Here is a 12248-nt window from a genome sequence, read left to right as displayed (position 1 = left end):
AACAATCTTAAGGAACGCTTTGTGTTATCAGAAAGCGTGTGGTTAAACTGCACTCACACAGAAGCGCCACATTCAGGAGAAACGACACACCGACAGCAGCTAACAAACAGCTGCCAAAAAATCTTTATTCAGTTATAACCAGACGCCTGCAGAAACTTGAAGTCACACAGATCGCTCTGGAGAAGGTCTAAACTCTACACCGAGTCAAACAACAACAGCACCAGAACGCACTTTGTCAGTAAACACAATTTTACAACAAGAACGATGGCGTTTTCTACACACACAGAGATCAGATAAGAAAAACAAAATGGTACAGGAGATTTAACAGTCAGTGTGCACCGATTCTTCTCAACCGGAGAAAAATCATATATATATATGTATGTATATATATATCGATAGAAGTCGTTTGATAATATCGTGGAAAAGAATGCCATTATAATAATAACATCACTGGTGCAATAGAGTACACATTTTGTGATAGATCTTTACTGCAAGTGCTTTGTGTCGTGTGTTGTGTTCACAAAGGATCCCGTGTAGACTCAGTGTGTGACACTGACAGCTGTTGTTGTCGTGCGAGTTATGAAGAAGCAGGCCGGTTTAAATGTGCAGAAAGAGAACATTCAGTCGAAACATGGCTTAGTGTGTGTAAGGTCCAGCAGGCAGAAGAAAAAAACAAACCTCCGGGAATCCCAAATGACAATTTGGACCGTTTTGGATTTTTCTTGTTTAGAGTTGAACGAGAAGATCGATACGCTGCTATGAAGGGAGGCATTAATGACACGTCCCACAGGGGACCCTGTAGTATATGTCATTATGTGGGCTCCATGATCCCGTTTCCCACCTGTGTGTAGCACAAAATGGGACTTACTATGCCGTGGGGTTTTGTGGGAGCTAGTCAAAGAAATGTGTGTCCAGCACTGGTTAAAGTTTTCAACTGAAAGAAAATAAAAAACAAACCAAAAAAAACAACAACTCTTAGTTAAATAGTTTAGAGCAGGGATGTCAAACTCATTTTCCATCGTGGGCCACATACAGCGGAACATCTTTCTGTCAGTGTGAAGAAGTTTAACCACACATTTAAAGAGCAAATCAGTTTTTCCACACGATAAAGTTTCTCTACTGTAGTAAGTGAAATGAAATCTGTCAGTGTGACTCTTTGGGCTCAAGCTGTAAGAAATTATAACTAAATCATAAAGTGGGCAGCTCATCGCTCACAGTATGATAGTATGGGGAAGGAAAAAGCTGTAAAACGTATGAAAACAGTTAAAAGACAATTTTTTTTTTGCCATTTTTCTTTCTTTTTCAGAGCCGTCCAGATTGGGGGTTTTCCCGGCCAATTCTAGCCCCCATGCCTCATGTTTGACACCCCTGGTTTAGAGGATGTGGGTAGGTCAGTCTTGCAGACACCAAAGCCAGCTTGTCTGTAAGTCGACTTGTTGCGGCACGTTGTTCTATAATTTTATAATAAACAAGCAGCTGGTATCGATCTTCTCTTCAAACTTCACGATAATGTAAATAAGCATATTCCTACCCTGCAAAGAGAGAAGTGGGGGGGGGGGGGGGGGATCAGACACGTGATCGGCCCCACGGACATCTGAGACCTTCTGTTGTGGCGCCAACATGCAGAACAGATTCCACCTTCAACCAGAAGAAAACCAGAGCCTGCGGTTGCACAAATCTCTTTGTCTCGGGTAAAACTGACCCATGTGTGTCTCCCCCCCCCCCCCAGCACCCTCACAGTAAAAGGCAAGCTACCGATTCCACGGACAGCAGCGATTCTTATCATCTAAGGTCACACATGGGGAGCCCTGCGTGCGTGCCCCGTTTCACATCGTCCTCGTCAATTATTCAAAGGATCGGACGCACGCGTACGCACAAACAGCAGCAGCTCCCCCCGCCCCCTCCCTCACGCGCTCCACCGATAACACCTAACATCGTCTGCGCTCTTGACTCAGAGAGGCCTCCGCGTCCTGTAAACGCGGAGTTACAGCTCATACTGGTTGCCTGATGGAAGGTGATGCTCCGCAGATGCCAGTGTGTGTGGTAATGAATCACGCAGGCGGCCGTTGGGCTGGTGTGAGCAGAAGTGTGTGTAGGGCGGTGAAAATTCATGAGGTACGACAGCTTGAACACTGAAATGTGCATTTATGGTTGCAGGAATGGCTTGACCAGGCTTTGTAGGGAGTAGAGGTGTACAAACACACACACACGCACACAAAATAAGCTTTTGTGGTCACTTGCACAACACAAACACAACAGGAGGAGGTATAAATGCTACATTGAGCAGATGGGACATACCTCGGGCGGTCGTTGGAAACACAGTCCATCATCTCTCTCTCTCTCACACACACACACACACACACACACGCCGATAACTCCTTAGCGGATCTGTGTTTTTGGACCAGCGGCCCGGTGAGACAGGAGCAAGCTCTTCGCATCGTCACATGATGAGATCTGAAGCCACGGGGACATACGCTGAGCAGCAGGGCCACATATCGCACCCATGATCTCACTCAGTGGGCTTTCACACCTCTTTCACTCATATTGTGTTTGCTTGCTTGCGTGTGTGGAGATGAGAGAGGTCTGTGTTGTGTTACATCACTGTTTAATGCGTGCAGTGACAGAGGCCCAAAGAAATAAAGGCGACAAATGTGTTGTCGCTGATGTACGGTTGCATATTATCCTAACAGATCCTGCTTGATACATGATGCCGACTGATATAAATGATGCGGTTGCTTGAGCGATGGATGAAAACGAGAGAGCATCGCCAGTTTGGAAACGGTTCGTACCGCCCCAAAATGGTCTGAGCTAAATCCCTACATCGGCCGCGTACCGCCCACCCCCGTCTTTAGACTTTTCCTCCCCCCGGCGCGAGACGCCGGCTTCGTGGGAACATAACGCTGCTACTCCTGATGGCACAGGAGGAAGGAGGCCTGTGTGACTGATACTGGAGCTCATCATGAGGTTTTAAGCGGCTTCCTAGGACTTATTTTCAGCACATATAGAAGGAGGAAGAGACTTTGGGAGACTAGTGTTTCTCTCAGAGCTGACGTGTTTGAGATGTCAGAGGGGGTGTTACAGGCTCATGTATGTTGACTGGAGGAGATACCAGAGGAAATCCTTTTGTCTGGTCTAAGGTGGCACTTGCAAAGATTAACTGATTTCCATCTGAAAACTATCTTAATCAGTCATCACAGCCTGCATCCAAATGCCAAAGGAATAGCTCATCAAGAAAGTCTTTGTTTGTTTTCTTGATGAGAGTCGAGAAAACCTCTGAAGCTTGTGGAGAAGTTAGCCTGTCAGCTTAGCTTAACCTCCAGACTGGGAAAAACAGAAGGAGCTCGGTACACTCTGCCACAGCAGCGCTCTGACGGCTCAGTCACACTAGAGCAAACACAGGACACGGCAACCTCCATGTAAATAGGTTTGAAAAAACCTTTAACGAGTTTGGAAAACTTTTTCCAAATTCATCGGATGATTGCAAGAAGGTGAGGTAACCAATATCACTTTTGATCGCAAGGTGAAACAATTAGTCTGACTCCAATCATTCGTGGGCAGATTGGAAGGTTTGCACATAACTGCCATGTAAAGTCTTGATTATACTCCACAGCAGGCAAGGCAAACTGCACACCCGAGGATTGAGCAGTCAATCTGACATCTGCTTGAAGTCTGTCACTTTGGCAGGGTGTGTAGATGGTGCTTTGTCGTGTTGACTCTGATCGGTCACAAAACTCAAGCAGGCACTCGGATGAACAGCTGATGCTTAAATTTACCTCACAGGGACTCAAGCGGGTCCATGCAAAGTCCCTGCTTAATTCAGAAACGCAGACAGATTTCTAGCACGCTGCAACCAACCTGAGCCTGTCTGCATCAATGACGCGTCTCTTTGCATTCGGGGTCTCACCTCAACTGGTTGCCATTGGGTGTATTCCTACTTGCAGGTTACTCAGCGCCTTTGTCATTTTGAAAATCGTTGTTCTGTCTTCATGTTTTCAATCTGTGAGGTTCGGACTGGACTTACAGATTGTGATATTCGCTGCTTCATCGGTGAATCGCTGCATCAACACAGATTGGATGTAACTTGGCCGTGTTCAATCGCAGATGGTTTCCGTCTTATTGCGGCTTTATCACAATCTTTACGAACCAAAGTCACATTGATGCAACCTTTTTGAAGTCAATGAGACCGCAGGTTCTTCGCACACGGCTGCAATAATATTGGTCACCCTCGGTCTCCACCCACTGTTTTCTCTAGTGCGACTGTTTTGCAGTGACTGAATTGATCTATAAATGGCATCCACCTGTTTAATGGTGCGGTGGAGCATTTCTTCACCCAGACTTGTTACTTTCTGCGGTGCTGGTGGGAGAGCTTGTAGCATCATAATTGCTTTTCTTTTCAGTTTGTTTACAGTTAGGCAACAAAGCTGATTCTGGTTTGGGTTGAAATACAAAACTTAGAACTAAGAAACAGTCTGGGCCACAACCCTGCTGACGCTGGCAAATTATTGCTTTTTATGCTTTGGTTTTTGTGCAGCTGAAACAAACAAATGGGTCATTTAATTTAAGATTCAAATACGCTGGAGGTGGATTTTGTTGCACACCAACTCAGCCTCCTTCTCCGTTTCTCCCAGTCTCTGTGTCACAGAGAGAAGCCGAGAGCCAAAAAGTGGACAATAGTGTGCCGCTCCAGGAGTTGTGGCATCTGCCAGCTGCTGCTGGGACTGCTCCATAGTACATGTACTGGACATGCAAACATTTCAACCACAAGGACACAAAGTGTCTGCAGCGATGAGCGCCGCGCCATTGGACACTTCCGGATATCGGCGTTGCTGACATTAGCTTCATGTACTTTCACTTCCTAGCTTCAACAGAGCAAAGATTTCTCAAAACGCCTTCGCTGCTTTAAGTTTGCTCGACGCCTGGCAGCTGCATCAAAAGCAGAACCGACCCCGTTCAAGAAATGACACCCTAAGCACGTCGGCGTAGAAGAAACGCTCCCAGCCGCGGTCGCCGGTGGTAACAGATGAGGAAGTGTTTGAGATTTTACAGCCCAACTGTGGCACCTGATGCACTGAACAGACTCTGGAGCAGGAAAATGTGTTGCATCTAGTTTACAGCCTGGAAACACATATCAAACATTTACATTTAGAGGCTTCAAAAGGATAGAAAAACGCAACATACCGTGGCGACCATGTCAGGGCGGAGAGCAGCCGCCGCCAAACAAAGTCCCCCTTGCAAAGTTACTTAAACATCTTAAAATCGGGGAAATTATGTTTTAAATAATCACCGTGTTTTAGGGAACTCGCGGTTAGACCTCTCAAATCATTTTGTACCGTGTGTGGTGTAAACAATTGATTCAATCAAGCACCACATGATTCAGGCCTCCTGTGACTGATGTCCACACATGGAAAACATCGGCCTTTTCAAAGGTTTGGGTGTCTTTTCAATCCAGCTTCCCAAGGGCGGTGCATGCAGGAGGAGGGACGACAAAGAATTCGTCCTCAGCATCCAACCAGCTGAGGAATCGGGTACTTTTAAAGAGATTTGCAAACAAAAGCAGGGGATTTTATTTTTAAGCTAAACTGTGACGCAGTTTAGCTACCGAGGACTGCACTGGCTGCTCTCGAGTCCCCGTCCTGGACGCCACAGCACAAGTAGAGCACATTTATATAAAGTCATCTTTTCCCATAATTTCCTTATTTGCATGCACATGCAGTATTAAAAATACAGTTAGACCAGAGCAGTGTGTATATATATATCTATATATAGATATATATAGATGTATATAATGTTTGAAAAAGGAGTGTAAAAATCCAGTGCGACAGTCATTGAGTTCTTGAGGTCTACATGATTGTAATCAAAATAAAACAGCCAGTGAGGTGATCCAGTTTGGAGAGAGGGCCGAGCTCTCTGTTGCATATTCGAGTTCAAACTGAGGAAGCTGCGGCACAAATACCCTGAAAACAAAGACTGAACGCCGTCTGGACTGTTTAGCGAATTTACATTCCGAATGATTAAAAATCCAATGATAGAATTCCGGCTGACGGAAAGTGAGTTTCTTCTCTCTACCTGATCGCCTCACCTTCACGCCGAACGCGAGCGATGCCCGTTGAGGTTTTCCCGTGGAAGCCGCTTAGCAGCTCAGCGCTAGAAATGGATCATCTCACCGACTGTTTCACATGCCGTTTGCTGAAAACGAGGCTTCCTTGATTTCCCAAACATATCGAGATTGCGCCACGACAGCGATTCTTCTTCATGTCAACATATATTTATCTACAAGCCCTTACACAAAGGGGAGAGGGGGTTCATGTTTGGGAAAGCAAAGAGAAGGAAAAACACATTGGAAACACAGTATCATCATCATTATCATCATCAGGTTTGGATCAAAAAAATAAGTTTACAGCAAAGAGTAGAAAAGTCACTCGCAGATATCTTGCAACATCTTTCTTTCTGGAGCTGAGACGGGGCTAAAGAGGCTCACAGGAGAACTCAGACTAGCCAGCACCAGAAACATTCCTCCAGAGTTTCTCAGAGCACAACGCTGCGACGGCTTGAGGTCCGATCTAGAAACTCCACGCTCATCAAGGCACATTCAAGACTCCTCCAAAAGGTAACCACCAGAAATGAGAGGTGGTGGTCGAGAGGGGGGAGCAACTCTTGGAAACACACACTCAGGACTTCTGAGCGTTTCCCAAAGCCATTTCACCCATCCTTCCACCGTCCTCCTCCTCCTTATTCACATTCCTGAATGAATGAAGGACGGACTCGAGAAGAGGGCCCCTACCCTTTTAAATCGACAACAACAACAACGCTGCCCCCTGCTGCTGCACTGGCAGCTGGAAAGAGGCAAAGACACCCCCCAAAAAATGCTGCCAGTTAGCACAGCAGCCATAAAAACCAGCCCAGAGAGTTGGAAGGCTCTGACACTGCAAACACACTTGTTCCCCAGTCTCAGCAGAGCGCCACCTGCTGTTAGCCTTGCAGAACACTGGAGGGTCTGTGAGGCAAACTGCAGGGCGCAGGGGCAGATAACAGCACCGTGGGCTCACGCACATTATCGCCCACTAGACGTGGGTGGGTGGCACGTCTGCAGACACAGCTGAGGTGGGGACCAAAGGCACAGCCCGTCACTTTAAATAAAAAAAAAGTAGGAATTTTGATCGTATTATAGTTAGAGATATCACATCAATGTACTGATACACACCGATACTGTAGCTTAGATATACTGTACTGTAGCATATATTGACCTCATAGGTGGATGATACAGGGTATATTAAGTGTCAGCCTCTTGTCACAAAAACAAGCGTCGTCACGTATGAAATATTGATCTGGTTAAGGGTCAGCTTACACAAACGAGGGGTCCTCATAAAACTGTCAACACGTGAACTGCTGTTAAAGCTGCCACCGTTCAGGAGCAGTGACAGCCCAAAGTGCAACACACACACACACACACAGGGTCCCTCATAGCTCATGAGAGTTGATGTTTATATCGTCCGTAAGTAGAATAATGCTGTCTTGTTTTACTCGGCTCATAAATCACAGCTCAGCCCTTTAATAGGCAGCAGCGAAGTAAACACGACAGAGAACAAAAGCCAGACCAGCCGCTGCCGCTCCGTGTGACAAGAAAACAAAAAACAAAACAAAGAAAGTCCTCATAAGTATTCATATGGCTCCCTCTCGAGCAACAAGTCCGCCTATCGTGGGCCTTTGATGCCACCGTTTTAATTAAGCTGTGTGAACACGTGTTTATAATGATAGCCCATTTCTGAACTCGTGTTTACGCCTCCACCCCCCAAAATCCCATCAGGTTTCAGGGCTGAGAGATCAGATTAATATGAATGAACAAGCTAGATTATCTGATCGGTGCGATGCTGCCATATGGTGTGCTGCACATCATTAACCTGTCAATTTGGGGGTAAAATGAACATCGTGATTTTTCCCCCCTGCTATTTTCATCTAAATGGGAGTAAATTATAAATTATTCTGCATCTCTGCAAATATCTCCATTTGATAGTTAAATAACAAGATGCTGCAGCCATATGTCTGCACGTTATGTCAAATTTCATCATGCTCGGTATACGGTAAGAAAAAACTGCCCGTTTACTCACTCCATCCAGAGCCTTTGAATGTCTTCATCAGCACTGATAAAAGGCAAATTTAAAAGGGGACCTATTTATTGTGCTACTTTCCTATAATGAGCCTTTTATTCTCTGGTTCTGCTAGAGTAGCTTTGCATGACTCACAGTTTGAAATAATCCTTATTTATATTACGGGCTACAGTACAAGCCTGATGAGTTCAGCCCCTTTCATTTTTAGCCAGCTTTCTACCTTGGCTGCCCCTCACAAGCAGCAGTTTTGAACAGCGGGTCTTCTGAAGCAGATGTTTCCGGTTGGCTGGGATCACATTTGTTAGTCTGATTATTTTAATATGAGTATAACTGCAATAGTATATGTGACAAAAATAAGAACAGAACACAACAACCCATTTTAAGCTACTTTACAACCCATAAGTATGTAACTTAGTTCCCATAGTCCTAATTTTACCAGCTGTGGTGATTATTAATGAACCAATTATTAGACTGTTATGAAACAAGCCCTCCTGCACGGTGAATATTTGATTCTTTTGAGTACGTTTTGAAGCTCAGACTCGAGCAGACCGAGACTGCACAGCTGAAAAGATCTGCAGTTCAATGAAAACCGAACCTGCTGATGAAGCCTGAAAGCTCAAGGACCAGTGAGTACATGGACTGTGATTCGATTTTCATCAGCTGTTATTCTGAAGCTCTTTGTTGTTACAGAAAATAACTTCCAAGCTTGAACATAAGAGTTCAGATTCAATGTGAAATAGAAAATAAGCCGATTTAATATTCTGCCGGTGTTTTCCATCTATTCACAGGGCTGAGCCGCAGACGCGAGGAAACAGTCATCAATAGAAGTCACCAAAATAAAAGCATTTAAAAAAAACAACCGTGTATTTTTGTTTGTTTGTTTTTTGGGTGGGTTTTTTTTATTTAATTTTTATTTTCATGTTCTACAGCAAAACAATGTTTACAAAATGGAGTTAATGGAGAAACAGCACTGCGTTGAGTGTTTAGCACCTCTGTTTCTCCCTCCGCCGAGGGCACCAGGACGCATGCAAAGACAAACCCTGGCACAGTGTCTCTGAAAGCACCGTCACGACGAGGCCATCTTTGGGCCATCGAGATGTTCTCAGATCAGGCCACGGTCCACAAAACAAATCCCATCGAGCTTCCCCACGATCCAAGAGAACATGGACGGGTTTCAGAAATATGGCAGCAAATATATCTTTGAAGTAATTTTTTTGGATCACCTCTAAGCGAGGGAGTGAGATGAGCTTATTTTGGCCAAATCTTATTGTCAACCGTGAGATCGGCTCGACAACCCAGAGAGAGGAAAAACTAGCTGCCTGGAAATGCTGCCACTGTAATTATCCAGTGCTCTGAATGATCTGAACAACTGAAGGGACTCGTTTCTGGACAGGATCCTGACTGAATCTGATTGGCTGCCAAATATATATAAATATATTTTAAACATCAGTGGAGGAAAACGATCCAAACGCTGAGACGGAGAAGCCCCGTTCAGCCTAAACTAAAACATCCTTAAACCCCAGTGCGGCCAAATCAGGAGTGGACGAGACAGAGAAACGCCACGGGCCGTTAGACGCTTCAGGGGAGTGCAGGAGCACCGAGCTTCAGCAGCAGCCCCCCTCCACACACACACGCGCTTTGCCCGGGGCTCCTTCAGAGTTCACACACAAGAGCCAGCGAGCGCAAACACACTGAGGTGTCAATCAAACTAATTGCAGGCGGGCCTGCGTGACACGGGCGGGGAACGATAGGGGGGCGGAGTGGCAGAATTGGAAATATGATAAAGGTTTTAATCAACTGCAGTTTTTGACGCAGCGCCGGCAGTGGAGAGCGTTAACGTGAAGGAGCTCCAGGCGGGAATGTGAGGGTCACGCTCACTCAAAAGAGCCTAACGAGCTTCGTTTATGAAGCCGATGACGCCACATAAGAGTCTCCCTCAGCAGAACATGAAAACAAAAATCATAAACACTTCATATATTCATATATATATATATATATATATATATATATATATATATATATATATATATATATATATGGATGTGTATATTCATATGTATGAACATTTAAATAACAAAAAAACAAATTAGTTTCATGTTTTTAGTTTTGAATGCAACTGTTTCTTTCCAGACAATAGATTTGACTTAAACAGTAACATGTTGACAAAACCTCACTGTAACAAGCACGATGGCCTTTCAAAGAGTGACTTGAAGGCTGCGCCTACAGCACGGCTCGTTCATAACGTGGCATTTGTGATGACAGAGGTTGGCGGTCATTAAAACAAAAAAAGGAGCATAAAAGGAAAACAAATATATACAGGATACAGGAACAAACTAGAAACAGCTGATCAAAAGTAAGAGAGCGCCACGACTTTCAGGCGCTTAAACTGGACGAGTGTGTGTGAGTTTATCAGCTGGTGTTGGTTTTTAGAAACTCTGATGAAGCCTGTTTGTGCGCGAGTGTGCGTGTGAGAGAGTGTGTTTGACAGAAACCCTCCCAAAAAAGGTCGAGGCTTTCAGGACGATCTTAGAAAGCAGATGGAAAGAGTTGGTCCGCGTTTGTAAACGCTCGGGCCTCGTGATTCTACTTCCTGGCTCTGAGGCGGAAGAAAGGAGGCTTTTCAACCTGCTCTCACCTCAGCAGCCAATCACACAGACTCTCGTGAGCCAAAGCTTTGCGTTCTGAGTGAATTAAGTTAAACGCCAAAGGAGTGACTTAATTAAGTGCCGCTTTGCTCTCCCAAAATGAAAACAAAAGCTTGCTGCAGAGAATTTAAGGGGGAGCAGCCGCAAGCGGGCGGACAAATATTATTACTCTTTCTGTAACGTCCAGTCAGGAGATGACGCGGAAACACTTCCAGCTTTTAAAAGGGACCGCAAAGGAACTGCGTTACACAAAAAGTATCTCACTTTGGGTTTTCAGCCCTCCCTTCTTTTGGATATCAGGTCATCGGGAGACGCCTTTGTGGCAGATGTAAACAAACTTAATTTGTTGGAGTAAAAGTTGGTGCAGGAGGGCGACTGCATTGAACGTTGCTGCTGACTTCCAGTGCTATGAGGAGGGTCTTTAACACACATCGTAGTAGCAGGTAGGTAAGCAGTCTTAGTTTCACCAAAAAAAAGAAAAAGAAATAAATGACACCGACTACACTAAACATGGCACCTTAACCAAAAAAACCAAAACAAAACGTGAAGGACAGGATAAAGTTTTGGAGTTTTCGGTTGCAAAGTTGTCATGCATTCCCTCGGTGCTGTCCGGGAGGCGTGAGGGACCGTGATAAAAGATCACCTCAAAGTCCAGAATTGGATACAAAGGGACGAACAAGTCGAAGGAAGAACAAAAACTGCGAGCTTTACCTCCACGTGCTTTTTCATAGCTTTCTTAAAACGGACTTCAGAGAGTTCCCTTCTTCTTTTGAATAAAAAAGTGTTTTTTACTCTAATCTTTTGAGAAAACACACACTTTAAAAAAAAAAAAAAAAAAATCATTTGGCCTTTTTCTCAACCCCCTTCTTTGACAAGACTTTCATTTAAAAACCAGAGCTGTACAAAACATAGAAAGATGCAACACTGAACCCAACATTAAAAAAAGAAAACAAAAAAACTGCAGAAATCTTTTTTTTTTCTTTACACTGTTTAGCTGCACCGAGGTTTTCCCAAAAACTGGGAAAGAAGGGAATGGCGAGCCCACGCTGGGAATCCCGGACGGCGATGTGAAAGGTGACTCTGCCGTCCTGCGGTTGCTTCCACAGCTGGAATGGTTCAGTGGAGCTGATGAGGTTGGGTGGGGTGTGGGACGGAGCCGGAGAACGAGGGCGGGGCCATAGCTGACAGACAGTTGCGATGTTGATCTGAAGAAAACCGAATGCATGCAGGATGACGCCCCCCCCCCCCTTTTCCCCTTGTTTTCCTCAGCTGGAAAACTGCATGGCTTGTTTGTCTGGCGAGCTGCGGGGGACGATCAGTCAGTGAATCTCTGGCAGGCCTTCTTCCAGCGGCACGCGGTGCACCACATGTCGCGGTTCTCCATCCCGTACACCTTACGGCACTTCTTCCCCTCGCCACGCACCTTCCGACTGGAGGAGAGATGAAGACCAACAGCACATGAAGCTGTTATATATTAACGACATAACAAACAACAGCA

The 12248-nt window shown here is 45.2% G+C and overlaps 1 protein-coding gene across 2 annotated transcripts in view; it reads right to left on the bottom strand.

Moving 5' to 3' along the window:
* Window positions 1-100: 100 nt before the first annotated feature.
* Window positions 101-12248, bottom strand: part of znf704 (zinc finger protein 704) — a 65670-nt gene continuing 53522 nt past the window's right edge. For both annotated transcript variants that reach the window (XM_085262387.1, XM_085262386.1), the window contains exon 9: window positions 101-12180. In XM_085262387.1, the coding sequence (XP_085118513.1) occupies window positions 12066-12180 (115 nt within the window). In that variant the 3' untranslated portion in view covers window positions 101-12065. The remainder of the gene's footprint in view (window positions 12181-12248) is intronic.

This window comes from Mchenga conophoros, linkage group LG22 (genome assembly GCF_057382185.1).
Source record: "Mchenga conophoros isolate Kocher_MC1m ecotype Shallow Benthic linkage group LG22, M_conophoros_male_GT1.1, whole genome shotgun sequence".
Classification (NCBI taxonomy): Eukaryota; Metazoa; Chordata; class Actinopteri; order Cichliformes; family Cichlidae; genus Mchenga; species Mchenga conophoros.
The sequence above is the reverse complement of the archived record's forward strand: the minus strand, read 5'-3'. Positions and strand labels throughout refer to the sequence as shown.